This window comes from Lissotriton vulgaris, chromosome 6 (assembly GCF_964263255.1).
Source record: "Lissotriton vulgaris chromosome 6, aLisVul1.2, whole genome shotgun sequence".
Lineage (NCBI taxonomy): Eukaryota > Metazoa > Chordata > Amphibia > Caudata > Salamandridae > Lissotriton > Lissotriton vulgaris.
The window spans coordinates 1,483,688,356-1,483,706,594 of NC_141694.1; the positions used below are offsets into that span (position 1 = coordinate 1,483,688,356).

At 43.3% G+C, this 18,239-nt stretch overlaps 1 protein-coding gene across 2 annotated transcripts in view; it reads right to left on the bottom strand.

The window, feature by feature from the left end:
• Positions 1–18,239, bottom strand: part of LOC147709030 (uncharacterized) — a 200,615-nt gene that overhangs the window by 19,698 nt on the left and 162,678 nt on the right. For both annotated transcript variants that reach the window (XM_086927635.1, XM_086927637.1), the window contains one exon: positions 5,922–6,074. In XM_086927635.1, the coding sequence (XP_086783761.1) occupies positions 5,922–6,074 (153 nt within the window). The remainder of the gene's footprint in view (positions 1–5,921; positions 6,075–18,239) is intronic.

Sequence of the window (18,239 nt, forward strand, 5' to 3'; positions counted from 1 at the left end):
AGTTGGCAGAGCTAGGCACCTTTGTCCAAGTAGGGACACTTCTTCATAGTCAGAGGAAGGGGGATACACTTCTTAAATAACCCCTGCTCACCCCCTTGGTAGCTTGGCATGAGCAGACAGGCTGATCTCAGAGGCGGTGTGTAAAGCAGTTGTGAACACATATAGTAAGAGTGAAAACACTACAAATGGACACCACACCAGTTTAGAACAATAAGTTATCTTTATCTAAATCAAAACAAGACCAAACGACAAATCCACAATACAGTAATAAAAATGTGACTTGTCAGATGGTAGAAATAGTTCAGTTCAAAGCAAATTTCAGATGCAACACGTTTCACACAAAGTACCTTGGATGTATCATGCACAAAGCAAAAAGGGCCGCAGGGAAGGTAATGCGTTGGTTCCTTACACTCATGGAAGTTGATACGTCGATGCCTTGCTCCGGGGGAGATGAAGCTTCGGTTCTTTACTGCTGCACAGAGGTGGTGATGTGCCGGTTGTGGGGAGGTGATGCGTCTGTTTCTTACTGTGTCCCCCAATGATGCGACAGACTTAGTGCCTCGATACGATGATCTGGGACGATGCGTGGATTCTTGGAGCCGCACAGCAGGCCTTGTGTTGGAATCAGCTTGGTGCTCTTGGACTTCGGAGGCTGGTGCACTCGATGTGGCATGCGGTAATTTCTCAAGCCATGGGCAGGCGCTGCGACTATTTCTTCGGCGATGCGTCGAAAACAGGTGCGGATGCTTTGGGCTTCTCGAAGTTGCATCCCTTTTCAAGCTCCCAGCGGAAAGCAGCCTCCAGAAGTCCAAAACAGCAGAGTCCACGTAGCAAGTCAGCACGAACAGCAAGGACATGAGGGGAGCTGGTGGTGAAGTCTTTGTCCCTTAGACTTCAAAACAGGAGGCAAGCTCAGTTTCAAGCCCCTGGAGATCTTCCTCAAGCAGGGGACACAGCAAAAGCAAAGTCCTTTTCCCTTTCCTTGGCAGAAAGTAGCCACTGCAGGTCAACCCCAGACAGCAAGCAGAACAGGGGCAGTATATTCCTCCTCAGTTTCTCCAACTCTTTTCCTTGGCAAATGTTCCTCTTGATTTTCCAGAAGTGCTCTAAGAGGCTTTGATCTGGGCCCCTCTTTTTATACAGTAAAAACCTTTGTCCTCTGTGCCCAGCCAAAACAAGTTCTGTCCTCACTGGTGCCACTTCCTGGCAGGAGGTGGAGATAGCATTGTGGAAGGCAGACCAGGCCCATTCCGGTGAAAGGAAATCTCCTCCCCCTACTCTAAATGCAGCCCAGACCTATTCAGCCAAGCCATGACTCATCCAGACTCTCTGGAGCCATTGCTCCTCCTCAGCCCCTGTAACAGTAAAGCCAGACAGTCAATACACTTCCTGGCAGAAGCACACAGGAAGGCAAAGCAAGAAATTACCTACTTTCTAAAAATGTAAAAATCATCCTCACTAAAAGATGCATTTTAACATTCTGAGTGAGTTATGGCATACTAAATTATTTTCCTACCTTGTTCCCAGGGGTATTTAGGTTTATAAGTTGTTATAAGCAAACTCCCCATTCTATTTTATGGGAACAGGTAGCCTTGCAAAAGTGAAAAACAAAATTGGCATTAATTCACAATCGGAATATGCCACACACATCAGGGCATGTCCTACCTTTTACATACATTGCACCCTGCCCACAGGGGTACCTTGGGCCTACCTTAGGGGTGACTAACATGTCAGAAAAGGGAAGGGTAGGGCCTGGCAAGTGGGTGCAACTGCCAAGTCGACATAGCAGTACCAGACTGCACACAGGCTCTGCAATGGCAGACCTGAGTTACATTTACAGGCTGATGATGTGGGTGGCACAATCAGTACTGCAGCATTTGATTTACAGGCCCTGGGCACACACAGTTCACTGTACTAGGCACTGACTAGTAAATCAAATATGCAAATCATTGAATCACCAATTCATAACAACAATTTACAAAGGGTGCACTTGAACTTTGGCACTGAACAGCAAAAACACTGCAGGTAAAAGGCAAAAATACAGGGGAAACCCATGCCAATGATGCCAGGTCTAACAGTGCTGATATAGTGATATTCTGCAATAGAATGAACAGAATGCTGTTATTCTGCCTATTATCAATTTGGGATACTAGAGTTTCATTTTTATAGTTTGAGCAATGTAAATAACTAGGGTTACTCTTACTCAATTGATCAACTTACAGAAGGCCAAACCTCCCTGTTAGGACAGTAATGTTCACTACATGGGATGGACATGCACCTCTGCTCTGTGTGGCACAGCTGCATGAATATCTGAATCCCCAGTACTGATTTTTGGTCTTGGTTGAACACTATCATGCATGTGCACCAAGACCTAGGCCTGCCTAATGGTAATGCGATTTTGTTATGCTGGGAAGGGCACATCAAGTGCTCCCTTCTTAGTGAAAGAGTGCTTCTGCACTTACCTGGAGTTAAGTGTCAAGAGCCTGGTGGTGGTGTGCTGTGTACGTAACTCAGGCTTGGCCTACATGGTGATTGTGTGTAGCGTCCAATAGTACATGAGACTTGCATGTGCGTGCTGGGATATATGTGAGCCCGTGTATGGCGCATAACATTGTTTGTGGGCTCCATTTCGGAAGGTCAGATCCTGGAAAGGCTAGTGGAGATTAGAATGGTAACCCTCAAACAGGAGAAGCGGACTGCTGACATACATGGGGCTTTGGGTGGGAACACATTGGTGAAGGTAAGCAAAACATTCTCTGTGCACATCAAAGGTATCCAATTCAAGGAGGTTACTAGTCAGGGAACCTGGGCTCATTGTCGTGGAGATGGTGGGCCTGATAAGGTTGGCACTGTAGGAAGGGGGAACGGCTTGTGCCTTTAAACCTTTATGGGGTATATTTCAGTGAAGACTGACAGCCACAAGAGTGATCCTAGTTTACTCCCTTGGCCTGTGTTGTGGGTCAATCAGAAATGGAGACACCCCGGCTGTGACAAGCTGTCCCTTTGACAATGGACAGGGCAATTCAAAGGATTCAACACCATCAATCCGAATTGCAAAGGACAAGACATGAAACCACATCGGTGCCTGGATTGGGACTACGAGTTTTTCAACAGCACTGTTCATCAGGGGAAAGATCGCCAAGACTTTAAACTACTGAAACCAGGACTGGGCACCAAGGTCTACCAGTCTCCCAGCTGAGTGTGGGCCAGTCGTCCAGGAAGTCAACACTGCTTGCTCTGTGCCTGGAGCATCAGCATTCTGCCTACCAAGACCCAGGGGCATCTCCATTGGAGCGGAGGAGCGTTGCCCCACTTAAATTCCCCCAAAGGCGCAGAGATGAAAAATAAAATGGTAATCCCCTCATCCTGTACAGAGCGTCAGAAAGGGGGCTGGCCACAGCTGAGTGACAGCAGCATGTTACTCAGCAGGGAGGAGGGTGGGCTGAGCACTGTTTACAGTGCGCATGTCTTTTTGGCCGGCCGTCTTGCAACATCCAGCTACACATCCTGCTTTTATTATTGTGTTATGTTACTCGGTTGTAGGTCTATTTAGTAAAGCGCCGGGACACTCTTTTTGAGTAGCCGCGCGCTATATAAGAAAATAAATAACATAACATAACATAAATAACATTACATTTGCCCTTTAAACAGTTCTAACCCAGCTGTTTTAAGATGGATGGGTTAGAGCAACCGCAGACTTCCACAGCGCTGTGGGGTGCTTAGTGAGTCTTCTCCCTCCAATCAGGGTGCTGCTCTCATGCTGTGAGAGCAGCCCTGATTGGAGGGAGTTGCTGCATCCAGTTCCTGTGGCTGTTTGCCAAAGAAGAGCACCGGAGCCATAAACGTTGGTAAGTCATCTTTTATTCTATTTTTCCGCACACCAGCCTCCCCTTCCTCTCCCAGGTAGATGCCAGACCACTGCGTCTTGTGAGGAAGAGGAGCGAACAAGGCCCAGTGGGGATCCTGGTGAATGGATCCCCTTAAGCAGAGTGTGAGGCACCCGTCCAATGAGGACTGGTGTTGCAAGAGAGCTGTTCACCTTCTAGTGAAAGTCAGTAACCCCATTCCAGAGTGCTATCAAGATGCAGGCTGTCACCTGGCAAAACTTATCTCACTGGCGACATCGCCCATGATCCCATTGTGTTAGGAGTCGGTTACAAGGACCCATGTTGGAGGGGTCCACAGGACTGGAGAGGGATTAGCAATAGAGACCGATGCGGCCCTGCAGCACCGTTGCCGCTAGATCACCTTTCTGGCGGTAACCATAAAGGAGAAGCCACCTGATGCACCTAGAAATCATCGCTGATTGCTGGAGCACAGGAAGATGTGCCCTGTCTCCAGGTCACTTCATCAGGTGGCGTTTGAGTAAGAACGGGGCTGGTCAAGCAGGCTCTTCTGAGACGTGGAAAAGCTAGCAGAGAAGCAGCAGTGCGAGCTGAGCTTTCAGGGCCAAAGCCAAACTTTGTTGCGCATCACTAGTGCAAGCAGCACCAGTGGGTTGAGCTCCCGAGAACCATCAGGGAGATATTTATAAACATGGGTGGACGGGAGATGACCCACTGGGTGGACATTGCCAATGCCAGGGTGCTAGCCCTGAGAGACTTTTATGGTTTGTTTAGTGTTCTTTATTATACTTTGCGTGGGTAACACTGCTTTTCTTGCCAAAAATTAAGTATTGGACTGGACAGTCATATTATTGGGGTCACTGTGGGTATTTTGAGTTGTGAGTCCTCGTGTACCTTGTGCCTACTTCTCCCCGACTGCTTCACATGCGCTACCACTCAAGTGCTGGAGTAATACTTGACCAGGTACTCAGAATCCACAGTAGATCAGGCCACAGTACAGAAAGAGTAAAAGCTGGCCCCAATAACTCCTGCTTGCCCCATGGCCTTCTGAAAACGGTTCTGATGCGGACTCTGAATTTTCTGGGTATTTTTTACTCTTTAAATATTATTAGGTTTGACCTGCTGAAACTTAACGACAGGTGTGGCCTCAATTGTACGCTTTAAATACCAGGTGCGATAAGCACAGCACCACTTATAATTGCAATTTCTGTGCCAATGAGTCTTTGTACAGTAATCACAATTTAATGGGCCACTCAAACATACACTTTCATTGCTATATGTGGCAAAGGGCTGAAGCGTATCGCGCGGATTCCAGTTTCACTTTTGCTCCTGTTCCGCTACATTGTTTTATTACATCCTTGGTTTTGAGAGTGGCCACCCATCCTTTAACTGTTTGTTACATAGTCTAAGTTCTGCCAGGTAGGAGAAAACCCACTTTGGTTTTCATCTTCTACGCCGAAATAGTCAGGCTGAGTGTAGGAAAGGGCATTAATCTGAGCATTCTATGGGCGCTTGCCCCATACACTTTGCAGAGTTTGAACTTCACCAATTCTCTGCAAATGTTGAGCAGTCATGTTTGTTAGCCTCATAACCAATTCTTACGCAATGCACATTGCCCATTGGGGGCTGTTGGCCAACCGCTGCATGGTTTCCCACAAAAATGCCTACTTGTGAACAACGCAGACTTACCATAAATACCATTGCAGTTTCAAGATGAGGGTTAGGGGTCCCTGCAACCTTACGGATTCAGAAAGTGATACGCACTCCGCAATCATGGCAATACTTGCGATGAGACATCCTCCGGAAAGTGGCATGACCACATATCTAAATGTCACTGACATTAGATAGAAACTATGGAACTAACCTACCAATGTGTAGGAGGTATAAAGGACACCCGTACAAGAGGATTGGAGAAACTGAGGTACAGAAGCTGAGTAGTCGGTGGGCTACAAGGTTGAGGTGCAGAGTGAGGTTTACATTAACGAACTGGGAATGAAAATGAATACGCTATGAACTAATGAACTACAGAGATCGGTGCAGGTTTCATGCGGAGAGATGAAAAGTATTGACATGTACCTGATGGTTGGCTGCGCACACATGCTGATCCCAATGGGTCAGCGGAAGGGTCGTCATAGCCATCCCTACACAGGCAAGTGTATGTGCCGATCTCATTGTGGCATTCTGCATTTTCATCACACGCCTCTGCGCCAAACTGGCATTCATTGATATCTGTAAAAAACAGAATATGGTTCTTTTAACAGAGCATTCAGAGTATTTGTATGACAAAAACTACATGTGTCTTACTATTGATTAAACACTGTTTTCTATGAATGTGTCAATATGGGTGGTGCCATTTGTGACTTTCCATGCATCTTTATGGAGGTGATAGACAATTCGTTCAAGTAGCAACACAATGGAAATCCTTCAGAATCCCTTCTTGGCAACTAAAGAATAACATTTTATATTTCCTGGTTCAGCAACAATGGTAATGAGTAAATTGAGCTGGTCCAGGTTCCTGCGCGCCCAAACAGTCCCACTGTAGTATGGCAAAGCAAAAAAAGCATGGCATGAATGTGCGGACATATAAACACAGGAGTGCACACATGTGCAGACTATTTGTGCTGTCTCTGTGAAACTTGCAGTTTTTTGTACCTCATGTCTATGCACTATTTTTAATCTCCAGGCTTGTGGTGCTGTGTGGCATAAGCAAAATCAGAAAATAAAACCTCCAGCAATGCACAGTTAGGGAGGAAACAAACAAGGCACAAAAATATGAGGCCCAGAAAAACACATAGGTGAAAGACACAGTACAACATTCTGTGTGCATACCCAGGCTTGCATTTGTTAGAGAATTAGAGAGTCCAGTTGGCTTTGCCAATGCTTGCTGCCAACGTATTTGAGGTCGCCAGATTTGTACAGTTCGGTTTCCATTTTGGCATGGGTGAGGGTGGCTAGCATTTCCGGTAATAGTAACCTGAAGAAAGTTTTTTTTTCCATACGGGTTGCGTACTTTGAGAGTAAGAACAAAAAGCATAGTGCATACATGCAGCAGGGCAAGTCCGTTTTAATGAAACCTATGATAAAGATCTGTAGCCTCAGCTGCTTGGCTCTTTCTTTTAACTATTTGAGGGTAGCTTTGGATAAGCCATATCTGAGGTCCTGTCACTTGTGTCCGGAAGCATGATTTGATATGATGCTCTTTGTTTCACGTTTGGTGGACATAGAAAAGGTCACATGTAAAATATGTGGCAAATTCCCTTGAGGAGCAGATTCAAAATGTGACAACCTCAATAGGCAGCTGTGTGATATCATGAAAGGCAAAAATAATTTGGTAGTATGGCATCACATTGGGGGCAAAAGGAATGGACTAGTATAACCCCATATTTGGTCGCCATAACACTGAGGGGCAAAGTCACCCTTGCTGTGACACCAATAGAAGTTTGGAAAAGTTTAGGAGAACAAATCACCTGGATGCAAAAATCTTTTGGGTTGCAAAGTAAGCAATTATGTGGTAATTTAAGATCAAAATCCTACTTTGGTAAAGCAACAAAAAATAAATCCCATTTCGGTGTATAAATCACAGTGCTAAAATCATCCATGGAACAACATTGGTGAGCGTGTGAGTGAGCACAAATAACTTTTGCAAAAAAAAAAAATACATTAAGTTTCAACATCACATTTAGGTGCAAAATCTTCCTTGATGGAAAGTCATCAGACACATGGTATCCCACTGCAAAGTCATGTTGTACAAAAAGAAAATGTGATTGTTGCAGGTAACATTGGATGTAGAAGGAAAGCTTCCCTATGACTTATTTGGTTGACAGGATACTAATGTGTGAAAAGTTACCCTTCCTGCAGCATCAGATTTTGTAGGCAAAATAGATCACATTTAGGAGGAAAATTACTGTTGGTGCAAAGTAAGCAGTGCTGGGGCATCTGATTTAGGAGAAAAACACACATTTATATACAAACTCACACGTGGTACATAATAATTGATGTGAAAACACTTTGGTGCAAATACACATTTAGGTGAAAAAACATCTCAAAGTTATGTGGGTGTGGAATCACCACAGGTTCAAAGTTGCAGAGAAGAGACACTAACTAGATGGAAAACGCTTTTATGAGAAAAAAACGGAAAATCACCATTAAATGCACACACACGGGTGCAAAATCTTCCTTGGTGCAAAGTAAGCACTAGTATGTCAATATAATCAGGTGAAAAATCACTTAATTGGATAGTAAGCGATCACGTTAGGGAGAAAAGACGGCATTAATAGGACACATTTCGCTGACAGCACATTGACCTATAAAATCACCCTTATGCAACACAAAAGGCTTGAAAAGTTTTAAGAAGCAAAAATCTCTGTTATTAGAAAAGGAACAGCAGTGTGCCATCATATTTAAGTACAAAAGCAGATGAAAGTGCAAAATCACCTTGTCCCCAGGCGGACTGTGGTTACGGTTTTAGGGGCACAAATCAAATTTAAGAAAGCATATTTGGGCGCAAAATCATCTTTAGGTCAGCAGGAGCACAAATGCACCTCCATTACATTGATTGGATGGATGCTTTGCTTCACTGCCCATGCACCGCAAATGGAGCTCTATATGAAGGTGGGTGTGCACGTAAGACCCACTAGTAAACGTTCAGACTAAAATACCCCTCTCTGACCCGATTCAAAACGTGAAATGTCCCCACTTCAATCCATAGTTGATTGGAGGAAGACTCAATGACTGAAGGAGACTAACCCAAAGCTCCTCTGTGCATGTATTTGGTGGTGATATGGGCTCGCGCACACAGCTAAAGCAGTTCACAATAGATATAAAATGTAGGCTTGTCTGACAAAAAACCGATTTGAAAAAACTGCAAAATGCTGCATCATAGTTGATTTAATCACCACCAAGTACTTCCAAAACAGGTTTTTTTCAAGGTAAAGCGAGGTGGGAAGTTAACTAAGGATACTTTCCAGTAATGCACATTATTGTTCAGGCATTACCAATCATATAAACACTACTATGCAATTTTAACACATATTACAAATATATAGTTCATATTAAAATCACGTATCACAGTCATAACATAACCCTAAACGTGCGGACAACCGAAGGCATTCTGGAGACGATTAGTGAAAGTCAGGCAAACGTTACGTGGGTTTTGCTGCATGGGGGAGCAGAAGAGATTTACCGAAAATTTCCACTGGAGGGCGCCTGAAGCTCAACAATCTGATTAAGAACAAATGCATCCAAATATCTAAACTTCAACCCAAGATTTTTTTAGGTCTCGCCTACGTATTGCGCATGCCTGCATTGGCAAAAAGACCTTTTCTGATCTCTTTGGCTTTTCAGCCAAAAACGTGCACGCGTTCCATTGCCATCAATGGCAACGCGTGCACGTGAGGCGAACTACTTGTGGGAGTGCGCGCCGCCAATGGCAGCGATTATCGCTCCCGCAAGTGCAGACCCCCTCCTCCCCCTGCTGCCGTGCCTCTTCCTGCTGCCTTGTGACTTTTTTTTTTTGCTGTCAGCTCCCCCAGGGCACAAGCAGGCATCCACTTCTGTCTTTTTGATGCGATCAGCTGTCCTGACAGAAGTGGATGCCTGCTTGTGCCCTGGGGAAACTGCATGACTGCTCATCGGCACCGAGTCTCTTGTACTGTAATGCTCCAATTCCAACTCTCTGGTGCTAAATTGTATTATTTTTAAATTCCTATAAGTTATCCCAAAATGAAGGATGTGCTGTTAAAATTCTCCAGCCCTCTAGAAGTAAGGAAATGCAGTGCATTCTACAGTGGCACATTCTATTAGTAAGTAGTCTGCCGACGTCAGAGGAGGAGATGGGGAACAGCTTTGGCCGTGTCAGCTTAAAATGTACAGTCTTGAAAAAACCTTGCATGAGCTGTGCAGCTATCTCTGACAAACCCCAGCCTGAGCGTGCCTCCCCTCGCATTCCTTCTCGGTCCGGCCCTCCAGATCTCAGACCGAGGCCTGCCGCGGTTGGGGAGTGGAATAGCAAAGATGCTCATAGTCCTATACAGAGCGTATTTTCAAGAAAGAAATCAAGGATAAAGCTGTATTAACTTACATTTAAGGACACCAGATACAGAGAGTCCCCACCTAGCAGAATGAGTGGAAATATTCTGTGGTCAGCTCTTTTCTGTTCCCAGCAGTCTTTTGATAAAAATATGCTAATAAAATCACTACAAGCAAGGATGGATACAAGTGCAAGCCCTCTCTTCGGTCTTGGGTCCATCAAATGAGCAAGCATTAAACTCTCACAAAGTCTTTCTTTTGATTTCTTGTGCAGGCACCGACACAATGATACAATCTGAACCGAAATGTGAAGTGGGCTGCATTGATCACAAGAACCCTCGTATATTTTCGCACACTGTTTTAAGAAAACACATCTTCCATACCATCAACACTTGAAGGAAAATAATGTGTTTGACACATCATTTTGCAAATGGGTTGAGTTTAAATATACAGCCTGTGTGCTGATCCATTAAATATATTCATATTTTCTTCCCTAGACATATTTTTTCATACTAAAAAACCTCTTTGTCCTCTGATTCAAGAATGGTGCACCAACTGAGTTTAAAAGCTATTTGTCAATGTGAATAATTAGAACACGACCAACAATTAAACGGACTGTATCCTGTTTTTTCAGAATGATTAAACAGAGCTCCTTTATATTTTTATTTTATTATTTCGCAAATGTTTTCTTTAGTTTGGGACCTAATAGATGTCTAATGGAAAAAGAGCTCCCCTGTTGGCCAGAGAAAATTGAGCATTCTAAAACAATAAGAAAATCCATCAATACCAGTTTTAAACCTTTCAACCTCTCACATCCACCCTTAAACCTAATTTTATTGCCACTACTCTCCCCATTCAACAACTTATACCGTCAGTAACCCATAGTTGTACATTATTCATGTATCAATCCATACCAAGTCATTTGAGCCTCTTTTAACCTTTTACCACTGTGTTTTCAATATAGTAAATCTGAAAAGCTTCTGCATGTTAAAGAATTTTCTTTTTTACTTTAAAGACATTTCACTGTATTTTTTTTGGTGTGATTTGCATGCCAAATATCGTCGGGGCTTGGCTTGGTGCGGAGCGGACGTCTGCCTCAGGTATCCCTGTTAATTTGTGGCTCACCCAACCCCAGATGCTTCACTAGTTTGTGGCCAAGCAGGTCACTAGTTGGGACTCCCACCGAAGGACTTTAAGCGTGTCCTATGGGGTCTGGCGAGCCCCTATAGAGCCCAGCCAGACATTCAGGCACTACATTGCCACTTTCCTATTTTAGGCAGGGGGAAACTATTGCTGTTTTAAGACAAAGCACCAGACGCATGAAACCGCACACAATCTAAACAAGCATTTGCAATGCAATAGGTCTAGCTTTTGCAAGAGTTGAAGCTATTGGCATTGTAAATGACAATGCCTTTTATTTATGTTTTAAAAACCAACACAAATTAAAGGCATTGTCATTTACAATACCAATAGCTCAAAGTCTCGCAAATGCGAGACCTATTGCATTGCAAATGCTTGTTTTTTACTTACTTGAGAACAACATCTTCAGGGAAACTGGAAGCTAAATTCTTATTTTCCACCCCTTCAATGAGGTTAAACATGTGGCTCCATTTGCACGTTGTAGCAACTCTGAACTTACTGATGTCCTGCCTTGGTGGTCTTTGAGAGGTAGAGGACCCATCGGATTTGTGATTGCTGCTGGCATTTTTTTTTATTTTTTATTTTATGCAAGGAAAAAACAGCAAATACTAATCAAATGTTTCAAAATATCGCAGTTTTATTAAATAAATTCATCAAAAATAGTAAGTAATAATATATATCGAAACTAAGACATTGCCATTTCCTAAATCCATTCCGTAATAGGTGCCCATATCGTTGCTCCCATAACCCTCCTCTTTATAGCTTTAGTTTTATAAATGGCCAATTCCAGATTATACATTGACAATAGTCTTTCACGCCAGCTAAAAAAGGAGGGGGGCTTAGAATTAATCCAATCTCTTGTAATACAAGCTCGTATCACAGCTATACAAATAAAAAGAAAACATGTCATAGCTTTTGGTCTTGGCTGACCCACAGTTCCCGAGCCACAGCCAATCAATACCAGCTCACCGGTTATACTAATCGTACGCCCCAAAATTACACCCAAAAAATGTTCAGTAAGAGAAAAGAATTCAGAAAGTTTGGGGCATTGAAAAAACATATGTACCGCATCAGCGGCGGGTTGACCACACCTGCATTTTGTCCCTATGGTCAAGCTCCATTTAGAAATCTTCCTAGGGGTATAATATAAATCGTGTATGGACATAAAATACTGTGATCTCATCATCCCCGTTATAAGAACTCGATTGGCCAACATAATAGATTCAAGAATATTGATTTCAGGTATCCCAAGCTTAGTTACCCATTTTAATTGGCAGTTTTCCAAATCATCCAGAAATTCCTGAATCAGACAAGAATAGAATAGGCCAATTGATGTCTTTTTTGCCATATGTTCAATAAGAGGGATTTTACTCATTTGGTGTTCTAATGATGGTCCTACATTCTGTAAAAAACTACGGATTTGAAGATATTAAAAAAAATCCTTTTTAGATAGAGCAAAATTGGATTGTAAGTCGTTAAAAGAAACTAAATGGCTCTCTTTTGAAAAATCCCCTAAACAGCAAATTCCTTTAGTACCCCACCTAATAGCAACTTGATCCTGAAACATATAGGGTAATAAATCAGATGCGGTGAAAGGTGCATATATATTTAATTTTTATATACCCAGATGTCGCCTAACTAATTTCCACACTACATATGCCGCTTTTAGAATCTTAAATTTGGTCTTCTTGAAGTAGCTAGGTTCGACTACCTTCAAGAGACAACCTTTCATCTCTTCGGCCATACCCAACTCATAGATTGATGGAGCATTACAAAGAGGAATTCGAGCTTTTTCCCCAATTAGGAGTGGACTAATGGGTTGTGGAGACGCGCCAATATAATAGAATAGAAAATAGAGAATACTCCACCCGCCGCGCTCTCTAGGAAGAATCATCTTTTTGTGAGCTCGGCGTTGCCGTTTGTATCCCACAGAAATCTGGAGGTTGCCCTCTCTAATTTTTTAAAACAAGCAAGAGGGAATTCAATGGGTATTGTACGAAACCAGTGGCGGTTTTACCGTTTGGGCAGTGGGGTGTTGCCCCACTAATGATTTTTGGGCAATTTACAAGAGTTAGTTGTAGAGTTGAACTTGTCGATCACACTGCACGCACCTTCAATCAATTATATTATAAAGCGCTCCGTCGCGCTGTAGCGTCACGTCATAACATCACGTGACCAGGCCTGCGCTCACTGTCTGACTAGGACTACTATGTTACTACTATGGCTGGGCCTGGCCTGGCACAGTGCGCACTGCGCATGTGGGGTTTGTCCGGCTGCCCTTTCTGCAACTAGCAACCCTATGTGATTGTAAAAGCAAGCATGGGTGAGTACGGGATTTGCGCACCTCCACGGACCCCAATGATTCTGAAATGAGCGGCATTTTTTTAGTGCTCAATCCAATCCGGACGCTGCTCTCTTCAGAGAGCAGCTCTCCTCTGAAGAGAGCAGCGTCATGATTGGCTCTGCAGCATGTAGTGCGGTTGGCAGTCTAGTTTGTCTTGACTTGCACCGTGGGGTGGGAGCATCCAACGTGGGGCAATGTCCAATCACTGTAATGGCTTAGTGTTAAGCCATTACATGATTGGACATTGCTGCCTGCTGGGCAAATCGGGCCGGCCAGACACCTCCTCTCTGTACGAGACGAGAGCACGTGCAGACAGTTGACTAGCGTGAGTGACAGAGATTGTTCGAGAAGACTGTGTATGTTACTGTCACTCTGTCGACCACACACGTAACAACAAAGACTAACGACGCGTAGAAGAGTGACTGTTAGCACAACAAGGTGTGTAAACTTCTCTGTTATATGCTGTGTGTAGCCGCGCGAGCCACGTGAGCATGGTGACTTTGGCTGCTGATGCCAGTGGGCTTTCATCCCATCTAAGTCATCCCTCGGAGCAGGTTGGACATATACAGGCCTTTACTGGGTCCAATCCTTGGCCAGTACTGCTGCAGGGAATGAGTGATGTGACAGGAGCAGGTCCCTTCACACCTCTGTGTTTAGCACCTGCAAAAGCCCCTGGCACACCCCTTAACATGGAATGCATGCATGTGCAAATGCCCTTCATGCGTCTCGTGTGGGCAAGCTTTTCAATCCTTTCCTAATTGTTGCATGTGCAGCCCACTTTGATGCATGTTAACATGGCGCTTGTTTTTGCACTAAATCGATCTAAGCGCTTTCTCTATTTATTCAGTACAAATGTCCCCGGCCCAGAGTTCAGGTTTCTATTAATGTGGGTTTGTTAGTTCCAATTATTTTTCAGCATAACAAAGTTTCTATGCGCTGAATGGTGGTGTGTTTTCTGTTGTTCGTGTGGCAATAGTTGACGAAGGATACTTCACTTCTCTTGAATATTTCACGGTGGCTAGAGCCTACCTAGGGCAGTATTTAGGGTAGTATTGGGTCTGTCCAGAGGCGGGTGGGGGGAGGTTTACAAGCAGAGGACACTCAGGTGTCTGAAGATTATTGGGAGCATGAGATATTCGGTAATATTTTACGTGGTAATGTAATGATCCAACCATTCGTGTTAATTTCTTATTATGAACTGTCCCTTAAGGAGAGAGGATTTTATTTCCAATGCACAAGTGCAGTTTTTCTGAATCATCTCTTGCTGGCGTGGTAACCACGTATGTAAAAGGGATTGGAACTGAACATTTCCTGTAATAGGGTCACTCACTGTCCCCAGTTCACGTGAACTGATTCGTGCCTCGTGACGTCACAGTTGTGAAAGGCGCACTGAAGCCAGGCCTTCTCCATTCACTGTGAAGACAGAACCAGTATATAACGTGTGTCGTGCACTAGCAGCACTAAGAAGAAGATATGGGATGAGACGTGAATGACTAACATAGCCATAAAACTTTATTATTCATTTTAATGGGCTACATATATCTTGCTCAAAGATTCTAGAATAGAATAAAGTTTGATATGAAAAGACCTGCTGGAAGTTTCTCGGTTACAACTGACAGTCTTCGTTTAAATAAGCAAAGAACGTGGTCGGAACTAGATATTCTGTTACGTCACCTCAGGAGCTGACCGAGACCGTCTGTTTTCCTTTTCCAACTCTTCTTCCTAATTTAATTAAATGGCAGGTCAGAAACACGCAATACCCCCCTGCTGTCAGTCATGTATTGTGTTCTGTACTGGCTTTAGAAATATTCACAAATGCTGTTACTAAGCCCATAAGTGGTGCAGAACGGAAGCCTTAAATTAGCTTTGGGTGCTCAGGTTATGTGATCCGATCCCAGGTCACTAATCGGGAGGACGCATCCTTGGCAGTTATCGTCGAGTGGACTTGGCTGTGAAATACACATTGCATGCAATGTTTACTTGCCACACTTTGAATGCTGCACGATGAGCTTTTTTTTTAATGTTTTGTAATGTTTGTTATTAAAATACATCTGTGAGGTACTCAGTAATGCATTGTGTTTCAAAGTCTGTTATGAAGCTCTGTGGTTATGATGAAGATGAATAAGCAGCTACCTATGTTATATGACACCACTTTATTAATGTAATAACTGCACTTTCACAATTGCTTTATTAACCTTCCTGCTTTCACAAATTTGCTTGAAAATGCACCATTTGTCCACTTGCTACGGTGCAGTGTGATTACCTTTTTACGCCCTCACCACTTTCAAATGTCACCAGCCGCCACTGTACGAAACATATATCAAAATTTTGGCATGATCAACATTTTTAGTACGCTCTCTCTACCATATAAAGATAAGTAATGACGGTCTAATCTTTCTAACATCACATTGATTTTAACCACTGATGGATTAATATTTAGTTCTGGGATATTAGAGACTGGGAGTGAGATCTTAATTCCCAGATATGTAACTTCTGGGACAGTTGGTATAGTAGTGGGCGGGTTACCTCCAACATACAGAGTCTGAGTTTTGGATAGAGTCAACTTATATCCTGAAAAGGACCCGAACTGTGCCGCTAAATTGTTAATAGCTGGAAGCGCAGTTTCAATATCTGTTGTGACTACCACAATATCGTCCGCATAGGCTAGGGCTAGATAATCTGATGGGCTAAATGAATTGGTTTTATATTTTCAGCGAGATTTAAATGATTTAAAAAAGGATCGATATAAAAAGCAAAAAGTAACGGTGAGCACGGACACCCTTGCCGCGTGCCACGGGTAATCGAAAATAGAGAAGATGTTTGACCGTTCAAGCGAATAGAAGTAGTAGGAGAATGATACATAGGTTTTAAGGCTGTTAGAATACCTGGACCAAGTCCCTTTCTAGTTAAGATGTCCCACATGTATGCCCAGGCAACCCTGTTGAATGCTTTTTCAGCATCCAACAGGGTTACACCATTGGTGGAGCCGGTTACCTGAGCCCAATCCAAAAATGTAATCAAGTGGCGAATATGGTATGCTGTATCGCGTGCGGGAATAAACCCATGTTTGACTTTTGACACAAGTGGTGTGATAATTCTAGAAAGGCGTGAGGCTAAGATCTTAGAGTACACCTTGCTATCCGTGTTTATCAATGAGATGGGGCAAAATGAAGACGGAAGTAAAGGGGAATATATCTTTTTTAAGAAAGACAGTAATTACTGAGTCTTGCCAGGAGGATGGAGCCTTTCCTTTTTGGGCCTCCGTAAAAAGTATGATCATTTCTTTTTTTAGAATATTTCAGAAGATCCTGAAGAACTCAAGAGGAATAGCATCAGGGCGAACAGCTTTACCTGAAGCTAATGACATTAGGGATAATTCTATTTCTTCCCAAGTAATGGGGTGTCCAATTATTCAGACTCTTCTGGGGGCAAAATAATATTGGGTAAGGAATCCAAGAAATCCATTACCCTTCCTTCAATATCTCTAGTGATGTCTTCTGTGTATAAATTACAATAGAATTCACACAAAAAAACAGTATATCCAATGGATTATCATGTATTGTAGTGTTTTTATCTAGGAACCTGAATCAATATTACCATTTTATGCCCTTACACGGCTATAACCAATAAATACCCCTATAATGGCATAAGAAACAGATCCATATTTCAGTAAATCGCCCTTGCAGCCCAAGTCATGGCAAAAGCTACTTCCTTAGATTCCTAGAAAGCACAACAAGTTCTTTCAACACACCAAACCTCCAGCAACCTGGGAAATCCCCGCTTGCTTTGTTTTGATTTGTAATAGAACTCCTGCGAGCACTGTAAGTTCTTAGTGAGATCTTTATTGACGTCTTATGTCCAAACCTTACGTCAAACTCTGCACCTTTCAGGTATAAATATACCAACGTTGCCTTAAGCAAACACACGGTGGTGGTTCTGGAGCATAGCAGCTAATTACTTGCCGAGAGCCCAGCAGACGCAGAGAGCCCACGGACGCTGCCCCTCCTCTTTGACGTGCTGAGAAAGACGCTGCCTTTTCTCCTGCCGAGAAAATCCAGCTCCGGCGTTTACAGCCTACCCTTGCGGGTGACTGGGATATCGAGTCCTGAGAGAGAGAGATACCAGACCTCCTACATTCTATTCCCAAGGTACAGAGCTGACTAAACCCTTAGAGAGAATTCTTGAGTCAGATTCTTGGCAAAAACCTACTTAACTCAAACTGCTACTTACTTACTCCTTCCCACGTATTAGGCTTAGGTCAGGTACACCGGGGTAGGCGTAGTTTAGAAGCACCAGTTGAGCACGTTAGCCTATGTATATATATTTAATCCATTTTAAAGTGTCTTATGGCTAAGAAACCATATCAATGCTTTTACAGTATTATTTCATAATACTCCTTTTACTGTACGTACTTTACATTAAGTATTGCAATTGTGGCAATTCATTTCTCTTGCATGAGAAGGAAGACTGCTCAATAAATAATACCTTTTATTGAAAACGCCCATCTCTCTATTCTCTGCACTCTGGTGAAACTAAGAATGCACATCTGACAGAGTGAAATAACTGTCTATTGTTTCACACGACTCTAGAGATTGACTCTTATTCTGAGGGAGCAAAGTTGTCATGTTTATGCGGTTGTCGGAAGCTGAATCCCTTCTTGTCTGAGCCAGGGAAGCTGATCCCTTCCTATTCAGTCAAGAAAGTTTCCAGTGACCTCTGAGCTAGCGGGTGCAAACCTAAATTAAATCTAACATAGTCAGTAGAGACCTAGATGACCTCAGTCCAAAGTCTACACTGCTGTTTATGTTATTCCAATGTGCAGGGCCTATAGGAAAAATAGGAACTACACTACATGGCGCCCAACGTTTGGTAACGCGATAAAA